Source organism: Lepidothrix coronata, unplaced genomic scaffold (genome assembly GCF_001604755.1).
Source record: "Lepidothrix coronata isolate B3197 unplaced genomic scaffold, Lepidothrix_coronata-1.0 Scaffold229, whole genome shotgun sequence".
Classification (NCBI taxonomy): Eukaryota; Metazoa; Chordata; class Aves; order Passeriformes; family Pipridae; genus Lepidothrix; species Lepidothrix coronata.
Window position 1 is genome coordinate 239,708 of NW_016690409.1, and position 18,431 is coordinate 258,138.

At 45.4% G+C, this 18,431-nt stretch overlaps 2 protein-coding genes across 2 annotated transcripts in view; both read right to left on the minus strand.

Moving 5' to 3' along the window:
* The window catches only part of SMARCE1 (SWI/SNF related, matrix associated, actin dependent regulator of chromatin, subfamily e, member 1), a 15,586-nt gene extending 8,181 nt beyond the window's left edge, over positions 1-7,405 (minus strand). Inside the window, exons 1-5 of the mRNA XM_017834057.1 lie at positions 7,322-7,405; positions 6,577-6,627; positions 6,002-6,045; positions 3,025-3,129; positions 619-743 (exon numbers count right to left, since the gene is read on the minus strand). Of these exons, the coding sequence (XP_017689546.1) occupies positions 619-743; positions 3,025-3,129; positions 6,002-6,045; positions 6,577-6,583 (281 nt within the window). The 5' untranslated portion in view covers positions 6,584-6,627; positions 7,322-7,405. The remainder of the gene's footprint in view (positions 1-618; positions 744-3,024; positions 3,130-6,001; positions 6,046-6,576; positions 6,628-7,321) is intronic.
* Positions 7,406-9,961: 2,556 nt separating this feature from the next.
* On the minus strand, positions 9,962-16,897 carry KRT222 (keratin 222). The gene is made up of 6 exons (XM_017834092.1): positions 16,759-16,897; positions 15,025-15,153; positions 14,066-14,286; positions 13,517-13,593; positions 13,234-13,339; positions 9,962-11,904 (listed from the first exon to the last, which is right to left on the minus strand). Exons 1-6 carry the CDS (start codon positions 16,852-16,854, stop codon positions 11,691-11,693), a joined length of 843 nt encoding a protein of 280 aa, XP_017689581.1. The 5' UTR covers positions 16,855-16,897; the 3' UTR covers positions 9,962-11,690.
* Between the last annotated feature and the right edge of the window lie 1,534 nt (positions 16,898-18,431).

An 18,431-nucleotide genomic window follows, 5' to 3' on the forward strand; every position in this document is an offset into this window, starting at 1 on the left:
AGGAGAGCTGCCAGTGTAATTTCTTGCTGCACCAATAGAAAATTTTTTTTTTTTTTTTTGTGTGTGTTGATGTTTTTTGGCCTAAGACAGACAGGCTGGTAAAGATACTTTACCAGAAGTGGAAGAAATTCCTTCTGGCTCACCCGCTTCAGCCAGGCTGCCATGCCCTCCCCATGCCCCATCAGACTCCAGACTCCACAAGAGTCTCTCTCCTATTTCTGTCCCACAGTTCACAGAATAGCGAAGCGAACGTTGCCACGGGCTAGGGTGGTGAAGGAGAACATGCAAAGTCCACTCATTGCTACTCTTCAGTCCAGCTACAGCACTGCACCAAGCCCAGAAAACGCAAGGAATACTTCCTTTATATAAAAAAGTTCTGTCAGTAAGTCACAGGAACTTCTGAATGTGGCGGGGTGGATCCTTGTCAGCAGACAGTGGTAGGAATTAGCATTTTAGCAATTTTTCCCCCCAAGAAATTGGCAACTGTGTGACCAGACTACTGCTGCCTTTGTTCTGCAGGGCAGACTCTGGACTTTACATCCCCTTAAGAGAGCGCAGGCTGTTAGGAGTCAACGTTTAGAAGCTGAAACTAAGATCATAGCAATTAATTGTTAGCACAAACGAACACTGACTTTATTACTGACGGACACGGCAATACCCACCTTCCTGCTGTACCGCATGTAGGGCATCAGGGGCTTGTCTGGGGGTTTGGGGGGCTTGGGAATGGTAATACCAGAGGAAGCCTATAAAAGAACGGGATAAATCCATTCGTTAACAGGATTGCTGGACAGTTCCCACACGCTCTAGTGTCGGAAAACACTCGCTCTTGTGCATTCACACACCCCCACCACGAGAAGCAAACAACACCACCAAAAAAAAAAAAATGACCCAGTCTGTGAACAGGCACTAACTAGAGAGCTGGTCCTCACAGCAGTGATTTCCAAGGTGAGTTTGCCCTTTTCTCTGTGAGTTTACAGAGCAGTAACTAGATAAAGCCTCTGAAGGGCTCCGTGTTCTTAAAACTGAACTACACAGCTTAGGAGCTGCCATGGAGACACCAACCCCAGCAGGCTGGCTTCTCTCACTTCTGATGAGCAATTTATTTTACCTCTTTCGATAAATTTAATGTGGCTACTGCACAGGTGAAAAAAGATATGGAGAAAGTTTAAAAGCATTAAGTTAGAGATGTACCAAATAATTTTAGCCGTTGCCTGCAAAATTCGTCAGTGGTAATTTGGAGCCAATTAACAGACTCATATGATAAAAAGAAAACAACCCTATGCAGCCAAACTGTAAATGTGTGCTCCACTTGTAGCCAAGCTGTAATTAATTGTCCCAATTAGCCTGTAACATGCTCCTGTGCTCTATCTTCCCTTGGCTTTGATGCTGTCAGGCACTGCTGGCACCACTCAAAAGGACACTGAGCACCAACTGCTGCTGGAAAGCTGCTGCCTCCCCTCGTGTCCCCTCAACCCACAGAACACCCCACAGGGTTTCCTCCTAGAACAGTGCAGTGCCATCACAGCCCCTGCCAACTGCAGGGTCTGAAACCCTCCGCTCTTCCAGGAGTTCTGTTACATTAAGTGGGTGCATTTAAATAAAAATACAAAAGGTTCAAGACCTTTCAGGAGTGTGGCCCATGGATCAATACTTGTGTGCAGCCCCGGGAGGCCCGTGTTCAACATTCAGGTTTCAAATTTTAACTCCCCGACAGTTTTTTGTTTTGCTGAATTTATGGAGCTCTATGAACAATGCATACAGAACTGTGTATAAATAATGTGCATGAGGTATATGCATCACCAAAATGTATACATAGATACACATACAGATGGGTTGGAAAAACATTAACGGAAACTGTTCAATGCTTTTAAATTAAGAGGGGTTTAAAGACACCATCCATATACTGGGATATGCATGGCAGAGCAGGCTGTGTATGCTTGTGACATACAGAAACAATGGAAGTTCTCAGACAAAACCTGACTTATTCTTGTGTAAGGAAATAGTGTCCGTTCAGTCAATTCCAGCTTGTAGGGGAAGGTCCTTTCTGTAAATGCTTTAACAAATAGAATGAACTTCATATGTGAAGTTTGAAAGAAGGTTTATATGAGAGGCATAAAAGGAGTACACTTCATTGAAAGCACCGTGCATTTGGTCCTTGAGAAATCTCCGTATCACTTTCCAAACTGATCAGATGTTTTAAGGTACAAATCTTACATGAAAAAAAACCTTAAAGTTTTGAGATATTAAAAAAAAAAAAAAAAATCAGGGATTTGCTCTATTTCTGTTGTGTTATGAAAATGTTACATTTCCCCAGTCTATTTTTGTTTCCTAACTCCATCCAACTCTCAGCACTTCATCCGTGTTTGAAATGCAGCTGTCACCTCCCTCATCACTTGCCTCCTTCTCACTTTGTTTACTCCATGAAAAATGAATGTAACATCCATTTCCCACACACTGACACATATAAGAGCTGAAAGGATTCTATTTTATTATCACCACACTTTTGTTGAAAAAATAATGACTGAACTTGGGACTGTGCAGTTATTACCAGTCTAAGCCTGGAAAGAATAATAAAGGCTTGCACCCCTCATATGGCTCAACAGGATGATGCAACAACTATCAACGATCTCCAGTTTGCAAAACGCTCTTCCTTATTTTTGTGCCAACGAACCTCAGCAGAATGAGCAGTTCCCTCCCTCCAACAATTCGTACCCAGCTGCAGAACTCTTCCCTACGCATGCAGTGGTCACTGAAGACCACAAAGTCTGTCTTTTTTGGAGTTCTGCACCACAAACCATCACCAGTTCTCCCTGCTGAGTATAGAAGCTCATTTTCCTGCAAAAGGTTTCAGAGTGAAGGGGAAAGGGGGGAGGGTGGGGAATAAGAATCAGAAGTAAGTTGTTTTTTTGGTTTTTTTTTTAATAAAGAAGTGGCAGCAGCCAAGACTCCGAAGAACCTAACCCTAAAGCCATTTCTGGTCAATCCCTGGTGTTTGCTGGAGGATGTAATAGTTGATTCTCCTACCGTGACCCGGCTGTTGGTGCCCGGGTTCCCTCCCAGCCTGTAGTTGTTGTAGGCCAGATGGCTGTATGGATTGTATCCCACAAACCCTGGGGTGCTGGGCATTTGCTGATGGAAACAAATGAGACAAAAACACGAATGAGAAATGAGCTCAAACGAGGAAAACACAGAAATGAAAATGAACTGCAATATGGCATGCAAAAGCAACCAGAATTCAAACAAGCAATGAGGTGTAGCAGTCGGTGTCTTCCCAACACACACAACTTACTCCAGTATAAACCTAGTAAGGAAACAGGACTTTTAAGCAAATGTGTCACTGCAAATTTCTGTCTGAAGTCGGTGATTTTATTTCTATTAACTGCGTAACTTATTTAAACAAGCATTCTGTAAATCCAGCTCATTGCTAATAAAATTTTCCAACATAAGCCACCAAGGAATTCAGAAGACTCTCGTATCCGAAGGGTGAAGGTTACAGGATGACACAGCACCCAGTGATGGGGCAGAAATCCCCTGTATCCACATTTACACCAGTGAAAATCCCTGCCTGATTTTCTTCCCAGCATTCTGCCTTCCCAACAAACGTGGAGGGGGGAGGAAATCTCTCAAAGCACCATCTGTGCACCACTGCCAGTGGCTGAAGACAATTCCCAGAGACATCCCTCTGTTACAAGGCAGACTGAGGAACTCTAGTTCTGCAAAAAGATCTACAGGTTAGAAACTACAAACTAGTCTGAACAGACCACCCAATCCAAGACAATTCAGAAGTTAATCAATACATCTTCATTCATTCATGAAAGTGGATCAATTTGTTCTCACCTCAGTCATGTAGAGAAAAATCTGAGTTCTTTACCTTCCCTTCTCACTTATCTAAGGACACTCAAGTGTCACTGGGTTCCCTATATTCCCCTCCTCACTTAAATTTCTACCTTTTTCCGTTATCCCCCACTTCCCAATCAAATTTTGTTGGAAAAAAATGGATCAGCTATTTAACAGTGACCGTGATTAAATCCTGACTGTCGTGGTCCTATCACTCCATTAGGATTCATGAGAGCCTGGAGTGTTTTTAGACATTTAAGCACCATCCCCTCAGTGTCCCTCCCAGTAAACATTCCTACAGTCTTTCCCCGGGATTTGCTGGCCAGACCTGTTCTAGATCACAGTTATAAAAATCCTACAAATTGGTTCAGGACTCCAAGAACCAAAGTATGACACACACAGACACTGAACAGAAGTGCCCTAGGAGCTGACTATGATAACTCTGAAGGTTTCAGGTAAAGGCAGACTCGCTGCAGGATTTTATTTCTTAACATACAAGTGCAGAGGAAAATTATCCTTTAACAGTCAGCCTTCAGTAGAGATTATTGCCAAGCTTTTTAACTCAGTCACAGCAGCTGCCATGTGCTCATCTGTATGCCTGGGCTCATGACATACACACTCACTACTTCATAAGACACCATTTTACTGTAGTTTTTTTGTATTACCATAACAGGTTTTGAATATGTTGAACTACACCTCTTCAATAAAACCAGGTGACAATTGTAATCTCCGTCTGCTTAATTCTTTATTTCTGCAAGACAGGATTTAAATGTTACCAGGGAACTACCTTGCAACACATGGAGACTTTTTTATTTCAGCTACAGTACTGGGACTTTGTTCACTGTAGCACCTGGAACTGGCTGTGGAAGAACAAGCAAGGTTATTTGGCTGCTTTATGACTTGCATTAACAGAGCACAGACCATCACCTGAAGGACTGCATAAAATATAATATAAATAGAAGAAAAGCTGCTTGTTAGACAGGCAATGCACATCACTGGCTGCAGTTCTGACACGTGTTTCATGCACCCCCTCCTGAAGGGCTGTACCACAGCAAACATAAACAGTTTAACATCTGTATCCATGCTACATCCCAAAGGAATCCCCTGTGTGTGCACAGCTCCCCATGCAGGAATCCAGGGCTCAGGGTGGATCCATCGTGTTCCTCCTAACACTGGCACAGATCTATTTCGCTGGGTGCAAAATGAAAACTCTGAACAAACTATGCAAACCAAGTTTTATTTGTGTAAATTTATGAAAACATAACTTGTATCTATGCACTATACCATTTTCAAGCCTCTTTACTAGCAAAGTATAGCACAATAAATTTGAAGGATCACTTTCCATCTAATTCTCATCCTGCAGAGATCAGGGACACACTGTTGGGTAACAGGTTTCCAATCTTCTTAAGTTAAAAAAAAAAAAAAATCATTATAGCATCTTTGCTCATTCTTCTGTACAGAGGATTTATCATAAAATCCAAACTATTCAGAAATGTGACCAAAGAGGAGCATTTGCTTTCAAAGAGTTCCCTGCCCACAGCACACTGGTACTGCAGCACCTCTGTACATCCAGGAATGTCACTGGACAGGACTCAAAGCTCCCATTCATGTTTTCCTCAGTGTGATTCCACACCACTTTACTAGAAAGTAAAATACTTCCCATGTCCTAGACTCCAAAACACCAGCGACTTCAAGGAGTGCAAGACTGGCATCAGGAATGTTTTCATTGCTCTGACCCAATATAACAGCATTTTGCATATTCCTGCATTCCACTGAAATGCAGCTCAGGACAACAGAAACATTAAAAAAAAAAATGCACTGTCTGCCCATGATTTGGGCACAGGCTCAGCGGGAAGTTTTAGAATTAAATATGTCAGTTGGCTCTTAACTACTCCAGCACTGCTGCAACCCCCTGTGAATCATTTCAGACAAGTGACTGCTCACAGAAAATTCAGTGTCTGCAAGATCCAGCCTCAAAGGTGAAACAAATTTATTCAGCTCCTCTTTCACAAAGTGCTTAAAAAAGAATGAGATTAATTTAAGCAATTCATATCACATTAATTAGTGCTGTGTTTCTGATACAGGAAGGTGATGCAACTCCATAATTATTGCTCTGGGAAGTTACTAAAGGCTCTGTGTTAATGAGAAAAATCACTATACTTACGGTTGCAGGAGCTGGGGTGGGAGGTGGGGCATAGGATGGCCTTTCTGTTAAGATAGAAATGTAAGCACATTTTTTTTTTCTTGAAAATCTGAACGAATTCTCTATAAGGCATCTGCTGTGGCCAACATTTTTCAAGCAATTTACAAAAACAAGACAGAAACTCTACTCCGAAAGACTTTGCATTTTGCCACTGAAAAGTGAAAAACAACACAAGAGAAAGAAAAGAAAGAAAAAATGAAGCCCCCCCCCCTTTGCTCTAAATCCCAGCCTTTTATTCAGGCAGAAGACTGGAGAATCTGTGTGTGCATTTATATGCACACTAATTACAGGGAGGGAGAGCAAAAATGCAGCCAAACAGGATTTAGAAGCTGTGATATCTGGATTTCCTACGAAAACAATATGCCAGGAATCAGCCACAGCACGATTTAAGGCCAAGAGTTTGGTCAGGAATCTCTGCACTTCCTATATTTCCTTTTAATGCCAGGAACAATGAGATTATCTCACAAACAGGTTCTCCTGAACCAGATCTTTAATTCATCAAGTTAAAGGAAGGAAAATCTGAAAAAAAAACTTACTTGACATTTTGATAGTCAAATTTTCAGCCACCTGACATTATATTTGTACTTCTGCAAGACAAAAGAAGATCACGCCAGTGAGTGCTGTGCCTCTGCTCCCCCAGATCTTTGAAGCTTCAATTATTATCGTTACCACTGATTCCCAAGGAATTTGCCAATTTTGGAATAAGGACGAAAGGGCATTTATAAGCTTAGGTGTTACCTCTTTGAAAAACTAATGGACTTTCCAAGGAATCCGGCCTTAAACAGCTGTGCAAGAACACGCAGGCTTAGGTCATCTTCATACTAAAGGTTTTAAGCAAATATATTTTTTTTCCCATTAAGGAATAAAAAGCACACACCCCATTATTTTACACCGACTCCTTCAGAAATCTGGTATTAATGCATAATCGACCAAATCGTGTATCTGGGCACATAAATAACCACCAAGCCCGGCAGCCGCGGTCTCACAGGCAGCGTTTAACCTTCCAGCAGCGAGGTTTTACACCAGAATGTTAAAAAAAAACCGCTATAACGCGGTATTTTTTTGGCTTTCCTCGTCAAATAACGCCCCAGAGCCGCGGCCGGGCTGGCACACGGGGAGTTCGCGCCGAGCCCGAGCGGGCCCGAGGCGGCCGCGGGGGCCCCTCGGCGTCCCCGCCCGGCCCCGAAGGCTCTGCCGGGCCCCGCAGCCCCCGTTTTCCCCCCCGGGAGGGCCCGTCCCCCCCGTGGCCCCGCTCGGCCCGGCCGGGCCCCCCCGACTCACCCGCGGCCGCGCTCCCTTTGTTCCACGGCCCGGGGCGGCGGCGGCGCCTGCGCGCTGCGCTCCGCACTTTCGACACAGCCCCGCCGGGGGTGACCTCCCCCCCCGCCCACAACGGCGGGGCCGCCTCGGCTGCTCCGCTCCCACCGGAGCCTCCCGCGCGGGGCCGGCCCCCCCTGCGCCCTCCGGGGGGCGGGCGGCGGCGGGAGGACGCCGTGGCGAATCTGCGGGACGCCATCGGGGTGCCCCGCGTGGGGCGGCCCCGCCCGCCATCACCGGTACGGAGGCGGCGCCCCACCGGGCGCGGGGGTGTCACCGGGGGTCCCGAGGCGTCCCGGAGCCGCAGTGCCCAGCGCTGGGCTCGTCCCCGTTTCCCGGTGCGGGTGCCCTGAGCGATGGCTCCCGGTGGCGAATCTGCGGGGCGGGGGCTGCGGGCGCCTCGCGCCTCCTGCGCGAGGCGCCTCTTTCCCCTCGCGGGAGCGCGCGCGGCCCCCGAGGCGCTTTTTGCCGCCTTTTTTCCCCCCCTCACGACGAGCGCGCGCTCCCCCTGAGGCGCCCCGGGCTGCCCTGAGGCGGCGGGGAAACGCTGCGGGGCCTCGGGTCTGAGCCCGGATAAATCCCCGAAAAATCCCCGAAAAGGCAGCGGTGGAGGCGGGTGAACCCTCTGTGTGTGCTCAGTGCGGTGCCGAAACGGCGGCGGTTGAGCAGGGCAGGACGAGCCCTGAGGGCAGCGGGAATGTGTCGGTGTGTCCGTGACAGGGCGAGCGGGAGAAGGCCACAGGAAGGGGATGGAGCGAGGGATGGCTGGGACAGGCAGCGATGTGGACCCTGGGTTATAAATACACGATATATGGTGATTGTGAACTAAATCAGCCTGACCAACTCCAAACACTCTGCTGCTGAATCACACAGGGTCGTAAATACCCAGTGGTCTGGGAGCAGTGGAATTGTCCGCAGTTCCTTGCAGAAATCAGAAAAAGTACCACACACAGAGGTAAAAACTAGAAGTAACAAACCCGGTGAACCCTGTGGCTCTGAGGGGGTGAGGAGGATTCAGACCCCAGCGTTCAGCAGAGGAGCCTTTTACACTGGGAATTGTCCAAGTGACTGAATGAAATAGGACAACTTCGGCAGTGGAAATCGAAAGGCTGATGTCGAAAGTTTTACTTTGAAATTGAAGCTGTGACATTGAAGTTTAAAGTTTGTTATTGAAATGCTGTCACGTGGCCAGTGAGGTACATTTCCAGACATTCGTGAAGGAGGATTATGAATGAAGGTGGATTTCCAGGAAAGCCAAGGGGATGGTACCTGCCTAACCCCAAAGGACGGTAGAAGGTGAAAAGAATTAAAACTAATTCAACATGATACCATGTTGCTTCAAGTTGGGGCCATTTTCTCTGGATGCCCACAGTTGCATTAGGCCAGTTTGCTTTCATTCTTAAATAAACTTATTTCTATGGACAAATAGAGACAAGAGCTCTGCCCTCCTCTGCTCAGACCATGCTGTCTGTGCCCACAATGGACATTTGTTGACATGCAGCAGAATAACCTGTGACTTCAAAGTCAGAATTGAAAAGATTCCTCAGCCAGCCACATACCCTCAGCAAGCCACTCTAGTCCACCAGCTTCACTGAGGCAGACTGTTTGTAAAGAAAAGGTGAGAAAATACTCGTTAAGAGGTGAAAAATAACCTGGTTTTCCCCCTGCTTTCATGAATTCATCTCTAGTTTATTAATAATAGTTTTGTTGATAGTGTAAACTGCATTTAATGTTGTTATAAATTTCCACAGCTTACTGAAATATTTACTATGGTGTTCATTTACTGACACTCACATTCCGTGCCAATAGTTCTGAATAATTATATATTTTCAAAGCCACTGATGTGTTCCTCAGTTTGTTTTATTCCTTTTTTACCTTTTTTTTTTTTTTGAGGCTCTTTGCCTCAATTCCATGTTGTGATAGTAAAGGGTTTGCCTGTGTACACTTTTTAATATCCTGTACAGTATGTGAGTAGTTTTACTGATTTAATGGAACTGTTTATACTGCACCGTGCTCACTGGGGGGGATGTAAAAACTTATCCTTACCCAACAGTTTTAACTACCAGCAGTTTCATAACCTCTGGAACGAGGACAGACTTTCACTGGGAAGTAGGTTGAGACAATGAAACCTGTTTTTAAAATCAGCTCTTTGCAGGTGCTCATTGGCAGAGGCTCAGCTGGTCTGTATTTAATTAGCAGCAGAGAAATGATGAATTCTGTGCCGTAGTATCAAACTTCAGTTTTATATTTTTAAACTCAGCTTTAAAATGGCCTGAAATGAGGCTGAGACGTTATTGTATGACAGTTTTGATGCCCACGTGGAGTTCACGCTGCCACTCATGGAGGTTCAAGTAGTTATGAACAAAAGTGAGTTGTTTTCATATGAAGAGATGGGATTTGTAAATAATGCAACAGTAGATACGTACTGAAAGGGGAGAAAACACAGAAAACACCCACATGTTATGGTAAAGATTCTGAGGGAATTTGTGTGTTTCTAATTGCAGAGGAGATCTTAGAAACACTTGATTACAGTGCTACAGATTTTCCTGTCTACAGCTTTTCTTCTGCATTTCTCTTTCACTCCTTTCCTTTTAATATGCACACATTGGCACACACAAAATATGCACGGGCAAACTCCATTTTAATACTTTTTTATTGGAGTACTATAATTTACTTTGGTAAGTCGGTATCCCTGTTTAAAGTGCCTTAAAGCAATTAAAACTTAGTTTAAATTCAAGTATTGTAAAATGTACAGAGTCTAAGCACAAAAAAAAAAAAGCTGCATAGTGGAAATACTGGAGCAGGTTGATACATTCAGGATGCCAAGTACTCAAGAGGTAACACCACCAGCTCGGGATTCGGGTTAAGGATAATTAGCCAGCTTGATACAGTACAGACAGGACAGGGCAATATCGATGCATCGTTACCATGAGCAAATGATAGAAGCATAAATTAACTCTGGAGGAATCTGTAGTCCCAGTTTTGTACTCATGCCATGGGTAATAAGGCAGATACTGACAGTGAACTCAATCCTCCACGTGCTGCTGTGACCCAGCAAATCCGGGTTTGCAGACTCTGAGCCCCCGCAATCCTGGTTTTCCAGTGGGGGCCGAGATCAGCTCCCGGTCAGAACCGTCACAAACAATCATTCCTGTCTCGTCACAAACAATCATTCCTGTCTCGGTACAGTCTGGTTTGGGTCTGTGATTGTCCCGCAGCGTTACAAAGGAGGATGGCTGGTCCTCTGTGGTCGCCTGCTGGGCTCTGTGTTTGCCCACGGCTACTCCCAGCAGGACTGGGGGGTTCCTAAGGGGTCTGGTTGAATTGGACTTGGAATTTGTAGCCCTTTTTTTTTTGCCCAGTTAATTCGAAGGAATAACAGTTGTACCCTGGTGTAACGGTAGCTTGTCACGTGTCCTAGGTCGGGAGAGTCCCTTAATGTTTGTCAGAAGAGGAATTTGTTGAAGATATTTTAATGCACGCTGTTACAATAAACAAAATTAACGGAATGCCGGCATTAAAATGGTTGGTTGGCTCCTCACATTTGAACAATTAGAGGGTAATTTCACTTGGCCTGGCTGAGAGAGTTGTAGTACAGCTGTGTGCAGACACATAAGAGAATGATTGATTTTTCAGGGGAGATCACTGCTTCAAAACCAGGGGAGTGATACAGCTAAAATGTTGCTGGATTGTAACAACGCTTTTAAAAATGGGTTTATAAGGATGCAAGGGAAAGATATTTTTGCTCAGTTGTTGCCTAAAAAAATGAATTTAAAAATACCAGCCACTTTTAAAAGAAAATTGTTAATAGTTCATGTATTTTAAGAGCATCTTTGTATGTAAGTTTTGCTGTTAGAAAGTATTATTTTAAAATATATTTCTAGAATTATGACAGATGTGATATAAATTATTGCAAGGATTCCCCAGTTGTTATATATATGCCCCAGTCGTTATATATATGCAATATTGAATATGTAAGAGAGTGAAATATGCATTTCTCATTTCCAGAAAGAGAAGACAAGTTCTCCTTTACAAAGGCAGATATGTCAAACTATAAAGTTAATTTTTGTCCTATTTGGTGAAATTCTACAAAACAACAACAATGAGAAAATGAAAGGGCTGCACCCAGAGTATAAAACCAGTAGAAGTCGGGTTTCCTGGAATCTGAACTCCCTTGCTCTTCTCCCTAATTTTTGGAGGACTCGTATGGTTTTATGGTGTTAATCCAAGTGCCTGGTAGGGTGTGGTTGTAGCAGACAGCAGCTGGGGGAGTCCATCCACAGTTTTATTTCCAGAGCCTGTTGGAGGTGCTCTCTGGGGGAAGGGGCTGAGGTTAAGGTTTGATGGAGGGGATGCTGCAGGATCTCCTCATCACCAGCCTGACTTCAATGTCGGGGAGAGTTTTCTTTTTCGTGTGCAGACACCCCTCGTCCGTGGCTGCCAGGTGGAGGTCGAAACGCAGGGAGACCGACTTTTTCCTTAGGCGAGGGTTGTCCTTAAAGAAAGAACCTTCCCATTCCTTAATGACTTCATCCACTTTTTCTGTCCTGAAACAACAAAGCAGGTGTATTTATGATTTTTCAGGCAATACGAGTTACCTGTTTTCAGGACTGCTTTTAAAACAGGGAGAAATTGCATAATAAAGTGTCGAATTATTTAAGACAGTGCTGAGACAATTGAAGCTTTCTTTTTTTTCACAAGTTCATTCCTCAGAACAGCTAAATAAAGGGTGAGGGTTCATTATATTCTTGTTTTTGTACTTTTAGGTAGACATGGCTACAAAACCACTGCTCCAAACACATCGGGCAGTTTGTTTCCCAGGAGAAAGCTTGGAATCCAGGCTCAAAAACTTTGCAAGAAGTCTCAGTACTGTAGTGGGCAGGCCAGAGTTCCTGCATCTGAAAGCCTTCAGCATAGGGAGGAGAAAGTCTAGTTCAGATCCAAACCTCAGAATGTAGAGCTACGTTACATTAAAGAGGAAAAAAAAGGGCAGGAGAAAAATAGGGGGGAAAGCCAGCTGATTGAGGAATATTTAGGGGCCCAAATCCTGCTGATTTAATTCTCTGTGTGTGTGTCAGGATCCAGATCAGACAGTCGGGCTCTGAGGCCTCGCCCTGATGAGTTAAATGGCCCCATGCAGATCTGAGTGACTGTGAGTGACCAACAAAGCTCATGTATGAGAATACATGTCAGGTGTGGGGTGTGTACAGTGGACCTGGTGATGGCATTAATTTTTAATCCAAATTCCTACACTTTTTCAGCCTCCAGTTCCAGTTCAGTGCTAGGGATGTGGTCCACTACAGTGTGTTTGAAGGCAGCCTTAAATTAGTCCACAAAAAAGCTTAAAGAGCAGCAGAAAAAAATAAAATGAGACAATCCAGTACTATTAAAGTAATTTCAGGTGAATAACACATCCTAACAGACTTTCACTTGGGAGCCAGGTTCTCCCTCCCTTGTTTGGGGGAACGTAGGAGTTTCCAAGGAGCAAGTTGGAGCAGCTGAGCCTGAATTTATGTGCATAAATAGGCCCCAGAGGGACTTCCCAAACGTGGTCTGGGCTCTTTGCTTTCAGCCTTAGCAAGATGAATTATTCATAGTTTCATTCTTAACAGAAATAGAAATTACAAATCAGAAGCACCATCCTGGTATTATTTGCTTATGAAGCCAACGCTAATAAAAAGGACTTTCAAATGTAATGTATTGTTAAGCCCTGCCATTCAGTGCACCTTCAGGAGCTGCCACTGCTCTTCTGGAGCTCCTGGGCTCTTGTGGGTGTGGTAAAACAGGTACCAAATAACGGAAACTCAAAGCTGCTGGCACATAACCCCCACCATTTACTTCCAATTGTTATTCTCTGAAACTCCTGTTTATCTTACTGTACAGTGCCATGAGCTTCAGCACTTTCCTTCATGATATTTCCATCTAGGATTGCTTGTTTTGTCATCAGTTCCACCTTCTCTGGTTCGTGCTTCTTTACACCATCTGCAAGAGAAAATGCAGGTACACTGAGCCTGCAGAAGGGCACAGGCAGGACAAGGACCCGGAGGTGTTTTTCCTCCTGCTGCACTGGAAAAGGTGCTTTTGTAATATCCAGGAATTTGTAGTTGTGAACCTCCTTTAGGGCCGAAATCCCCCAAGGGGAAGGTGCCTGAAACTCACCTGGAGGCAGCACAAAGGTGATCTTGCTAGTGCTGGGCTTTTTGTCATCCTTCTGGGCAGGTATCGAGCAACGGAACCTGCAAACATAGAAACGATTACAGGCTTCCAGTAATATTGAAGTGCTTTAATCCCAGACTGGTCCTGTGAGCAGCTGTGACTCACTGGGTGCCGTGAGCGTGCTGCTCCCTGCTCAGCTGTGCCACACTGGGTGCTGTGAGCGTGCTGCTCCCTGCTCAGCTGTGCCACACTGGGTGCTCTGAGCGTGCTGCTCCCTGCTCAGCTGTGACACACTGGGTGCTCTGAGCGTGCTGCTCCCTGCTCAGCTGTGACACACTGGGTGCTGTGAGCGTGCTGCTCCCTGCTCAGCTGTGCCACACTGAGCACCACTGACTGTGCAATCAGTGAAGCTTTCTTACAGATACCATTTCTAGGGATTTTATACTTTAATTTTTTAGTGATTGGTTCACGCATTTACAATTCTGAGCATTTAAATGCGACGCTCAGAAGTGGAAGATGCATTTTAGGGCTTTTTCTCTAAGCAGTGAGTACCTGCTCTCTTCTTGCTCCAGCAGACTGCGATACGTCGCTATCTCCTCCTCCAGCTTCATCCTTGTGTTCAGGAGAATTTCGTGCTCTCGAAGCTGTTTCTCAATTCCCCTTCTCACTTCCAGCAGCTCTTTCTCCAAACACTCAATCTCACCTTCTAAATTCTGTAGCTGCATGTGGTACTGCTGCTCTGTGGCCCGCAACGAACGTTCCAAACCCTTTTCCTGTGAAATTTAAGTCATATTTTTAAGATTTGGAAAAGCATGTGCATAAAGATGTTATATGTGGTTTCATTAACAAACTGTGTAGTGTTACATCAGTTCTTTTAAGATTCATTAAAAACAGGAGTAAAGCTTTCAAGGTAATACTTTGGCTGAGAAATTTTCGAGTAAAATCTGTGGTAATTTAAACCAGGATGAAACTGTAGCCCCCTCTGGCACAGCAATCCACTGCCTTGAGTTTACAGATCTCCGATTTTACTTGTGCAGTTAAATGATGTCCAGCTCAGTGCTGTATGAACACTGCCTGTGTGTTCCTGGAGCTTTTCTGTAGCGCCAGAATCAAACTCCTGACTATATTTTATGACATATTTTATCACGAATGAATTGATAACTTTGGTCCACACGTTCAGTGGAAGTTATAAACCTGCTGTGGGTTGGTTAGGCAGAGTGACCAGGAGCTTGGTCAGGGAGCATCATGCAAATATACGTTTGGCAGGTGTGAAAACAGGACAACACACGTGTGTTGAGTGGCAGATCCTGCACCAGAACCCGAGCTGGGTTAGTGTGAGTGGGTGAGGGCTCTGTGAGGAGCTGGAGCCCCCCAAAGCTGGCTGCTCCTGCGTGCTGGATTTCTGCTGTGTGGTGGCTGTGACTGTCACAGAAACGGACTGTGGGGTAATTTACATCAAGGATGATACTTCTTTTTCCCAGGAGAGTTCCAGTCTTGTTTCTGGCTCTTACCACGGCGTGGAGAGACTCGATTTCGACCTGCATGTGGTGCCACTGCCGCCTGGCCTCGCACAGTTCTGCCCTGGCTGCCTTTAGTGCTTCTGCATCTTTGTCCATTCTTTTACTTGCACCTTCTTCTGCCTACAGGGGACATACAAAAGATAACAGTATTAAAAATATTCAAATAACGAAAATAGGTAGACATAAAAACACCTTGTTGGAATTTTTTTAGAGTTGTGTAAATGCACGAAAGCTTGAAGTGAAGAGTTAGTGTTTTCTGTGCTGTGTAGAGGAGAAGCCCTTATCCTGCTGTATTTAATGGGAAGAGGTTGCCCACGTCTCTGTCCCTGGCATCTTTGTCCTAGAGGAATTCCCATACAAATTACCCAATTGTACTGAGACCTTACTCACCTCTGGAGCTTAGAGGAAGTGCAGGCAGTTCAAGTTTCCAGGTTTGAATAGGGTGCTTTAGGTTTAATGTATTTTTTATCTTCTTGGGGTTTTTTTCCCTTTTATTGTATCAAAAGTAGGGTATTAAGCATGTGTGGGGTCATTTTAGATTTGGGCTCATCTTTGATTTGATAGTATGTTCCTGATGTAACTTCCAGAATGATTGTTTGACTTATGGAGGTTATTTTTCACTTTTGACCCTGAGTTTCCCTGCAAGTGGTGAAGATGCCATAAGCCCTTGAACAGCACCTGCTCTTTTGCATATTTTACTGCTTTGTGCAGGTTCTTACAATGACATCAATTCAAAGAAAAGAAACTCTCTAATTCAGGTCCTATGAACCAAGGAAAATAAGTTCTTTTTCCCCCTGTCCATACTGACATATTGCAATTTTACCAGGCCGTCGTTTTGGTGAAAAATCTGTGTTTGGCTCATCCACAAGTGAACCCCCAACGCTCTCTGCTTCCCTGTTCTCGCCTGGGTACTGCAGAGTTTGTGTGACAGGATCAAACCAACGAGCACTGGCTGCTTGGTGCCAACACCAAGATAAACTTGCCTTCCCTGTTGGGGGTGCAGCTGCCGCGTGTCCGGCGCTGCTGGATCAGCCAGGCTGCAGCAGATCTGGCCTGTCCTTAACACAAACCCCCAGGATTCCTGCAACACCTGACTACAAGGGGACACAGTACCTGATTCCCCTGAATTTCTTCGCGTTTGATGGCCCAGCATTGTTTTGCCATTTGATTTCTGTTGGCTTTAGGGCTGTTTGTGTCTAAATCCCCAACAGCAGCACTGTGTGTTGGTAACATTCAGTTGGGCTGTATGAGAGAACAACATATTTGCTGAAGAGCAGAACATAGTTTTACTGTGAGCAACATAAAATAGTTCCTGCAAAGATGCAGTTTTCTTTACTAGAGGTGCTAAAGATGGCAAAGCTTGCTGTATATAAATGGATTCTCTTCAGGATTCTCTTTTCCTCTGGGATAACTACATGGAGCTAGAGGTTACCGTGTTAAAGCCTATGTCATCATCCCTTAAATCCCAGCAATAGCCCTGCTGCAGGGACAGAAACGCATCCCGACGGATTACACAGCATTCGTTCCGTGTGACTCCATACCCGAAACAAAATCTACTTCCGAAGCTTCTAGTTCACATCTTACTGCGGTAAAATCCAAATCCCTTCCCCGAAAATCTGCTGCATCGAAAGGAATTACTGTACCTCACAGAGGCTGCGGGAGGAACTGTACGGCCAGGGAATGGCTCCGTACTCTGCAAGGTGTGTGGCTGTGAGGAGGCATTACCTGCGTCCTTGCTGAGCTGACGGTCTTTATCTGATTTCGGGTGATGTGCGATTCATACTTTGCCCTGATCTCTCGGCGGAGCCGGGCCGGCTCCATCCTCCTCCTCCTCCTCCTCCCATCCTCCCCGGCTCCCGGCTGCTCTGCCGGCGGCGCGGGGATGCGGCCGCGGGGCCGTTAAAGCGGCAGCGGCCCATTTCGGGGAGCGATGGGGGGTCAGAGCCTGCCAGCCCGGCCTGGCTGCAGCTTAATACAGCAAAGGATGCCCCTGAAACAGCGATTCCTAAATTATGTGCCGAAATGAGTACATCGATGTCTTTCTGTTTTAGTTACGCTGTAACCGTGGGGGTTTATAGCCTCAGAAATGGGAGGGTAAGAGGTACACACAGCGAAGGACAAAATCGCAGCTGCCCAGCATGAGGTGCGCTGGCAGGAGCAGGGGAGGGCAGAGCCTCCCAGCAGCACAGCTGGATTGCTGGCAGTGCCGCTGGCAGGTGCCTCCACCACCGCCGGGACTGGCACAGAATTTCCATCCCTGAAGGTATTTGAGAATCAACGAGGGAAAGCCTCAGCTGCCTGACCTGACCCAGTGTCGAGGATTGTCCCGTTTCGGAAAAGAGCTGAGCTCCTGGACATCCTCACACCCAACACTGCCGTGGGTTTATGGGCAGGAACACACAAGGGGGGAGAGGAACCAGCACTACTGGTGAACAGTACTGATGTGGTGAGGACTTTGGCTCCTCTTCTGCACAGGGCAAAGTTCTGGTGAATGAACACTTCAGGCACCTCACTGCTGTCAGAAAACGAGTCTGGGTCGTCTGTGAAGGTGTTTCAGTACCTCCGGTGCCTGTTCTCGAGGTGTTCAGTACACACAGCATGCAGAATGTGTGGGGTTCTTACCCCTTTCCAGACAGCTCCCAGGCAGGTCCAGCACAGGTTGTCTGCAAGTGACCACTTGCTTTCTGCAAGTGATTCTGCATTTCCTGGCTCACTGGAGCACTGGATGATCTTGTCTGCTAAGAATGGCTCTTGCCTGTTTCAGTTTTACCTCTTACCTATTTCAGTTTTTTCTGTATTGCACCATGTCAGATATGCAGTAAAAAATTTCAGCTTTCAATAAAAAAATAAATTTATCAGAGGGAATGCATTTTAGGCTCTAAATAAGAGTATACATCAGTGAATGATAAAACAGGCAGTGAACTTTCACAAGACACTCGTCTTTTTAGAAGTCAAAGTATTGTACCAACTAAAAGTCTCCTGGTGTGCAGGAGGCATCCCTGTTCTTGGCTCTGTCTGCTGGTGTGTGTGAAAGGATCCTGTGTTTGGATTTTACTTTCCTTAGCTGGTTGTCTTCCAGCTGACCTGGACTGAGATGGGAAGGTTTTGTTGTCCAGTCTCTTTATTATCCTCATTCTGTGTAGTTCTAAATCCAAAATAATGGCCAGTAAGGAAACCATAAGGAATCCAACAAACAAACACAAGATATTGTAATCACGACAGTAAAAACTAAAGCTTTCTTTTTCCCTCTTTTTTTTTCCCAGGTGTAAGGGGAGCACCTGGCCACGAGATCCCCGAAGGCTAAAGGTAGGCAGGTGTAATCAGTCATATCTTTCCTGGGATTTTTGGAATTTTGAATTCTAGCTGCTTTCAGTGTTTGTATTCTATTGTTGGATTTT

Excerpts from the sequence above, each read along its gene's own strand:
- KRT222 (XM_017834092.1), bottom strand. The coding sequence starts at position 16,854 with ATGGAGCCGGCCCGGCTCCGCCGAGAGATCAGGGCAAAGTATGAATCG. Across the intron at positions 13,340-13,516 it reads CACCTTTGTGCTGCCTCCAG|ATGGTGTAAAGAAGCACGAA; the intron begins GTGAGTTTCAGG and ends TTTCTCTTGCAG. Across the intron at positions 11,905-13,233 it reads GAAGCTCATGGCACTGTACA|GACAGAAAAAGTGGATGAAG; the intron begins GTAAGATAAACA and ends TTGTTGTTTCAG.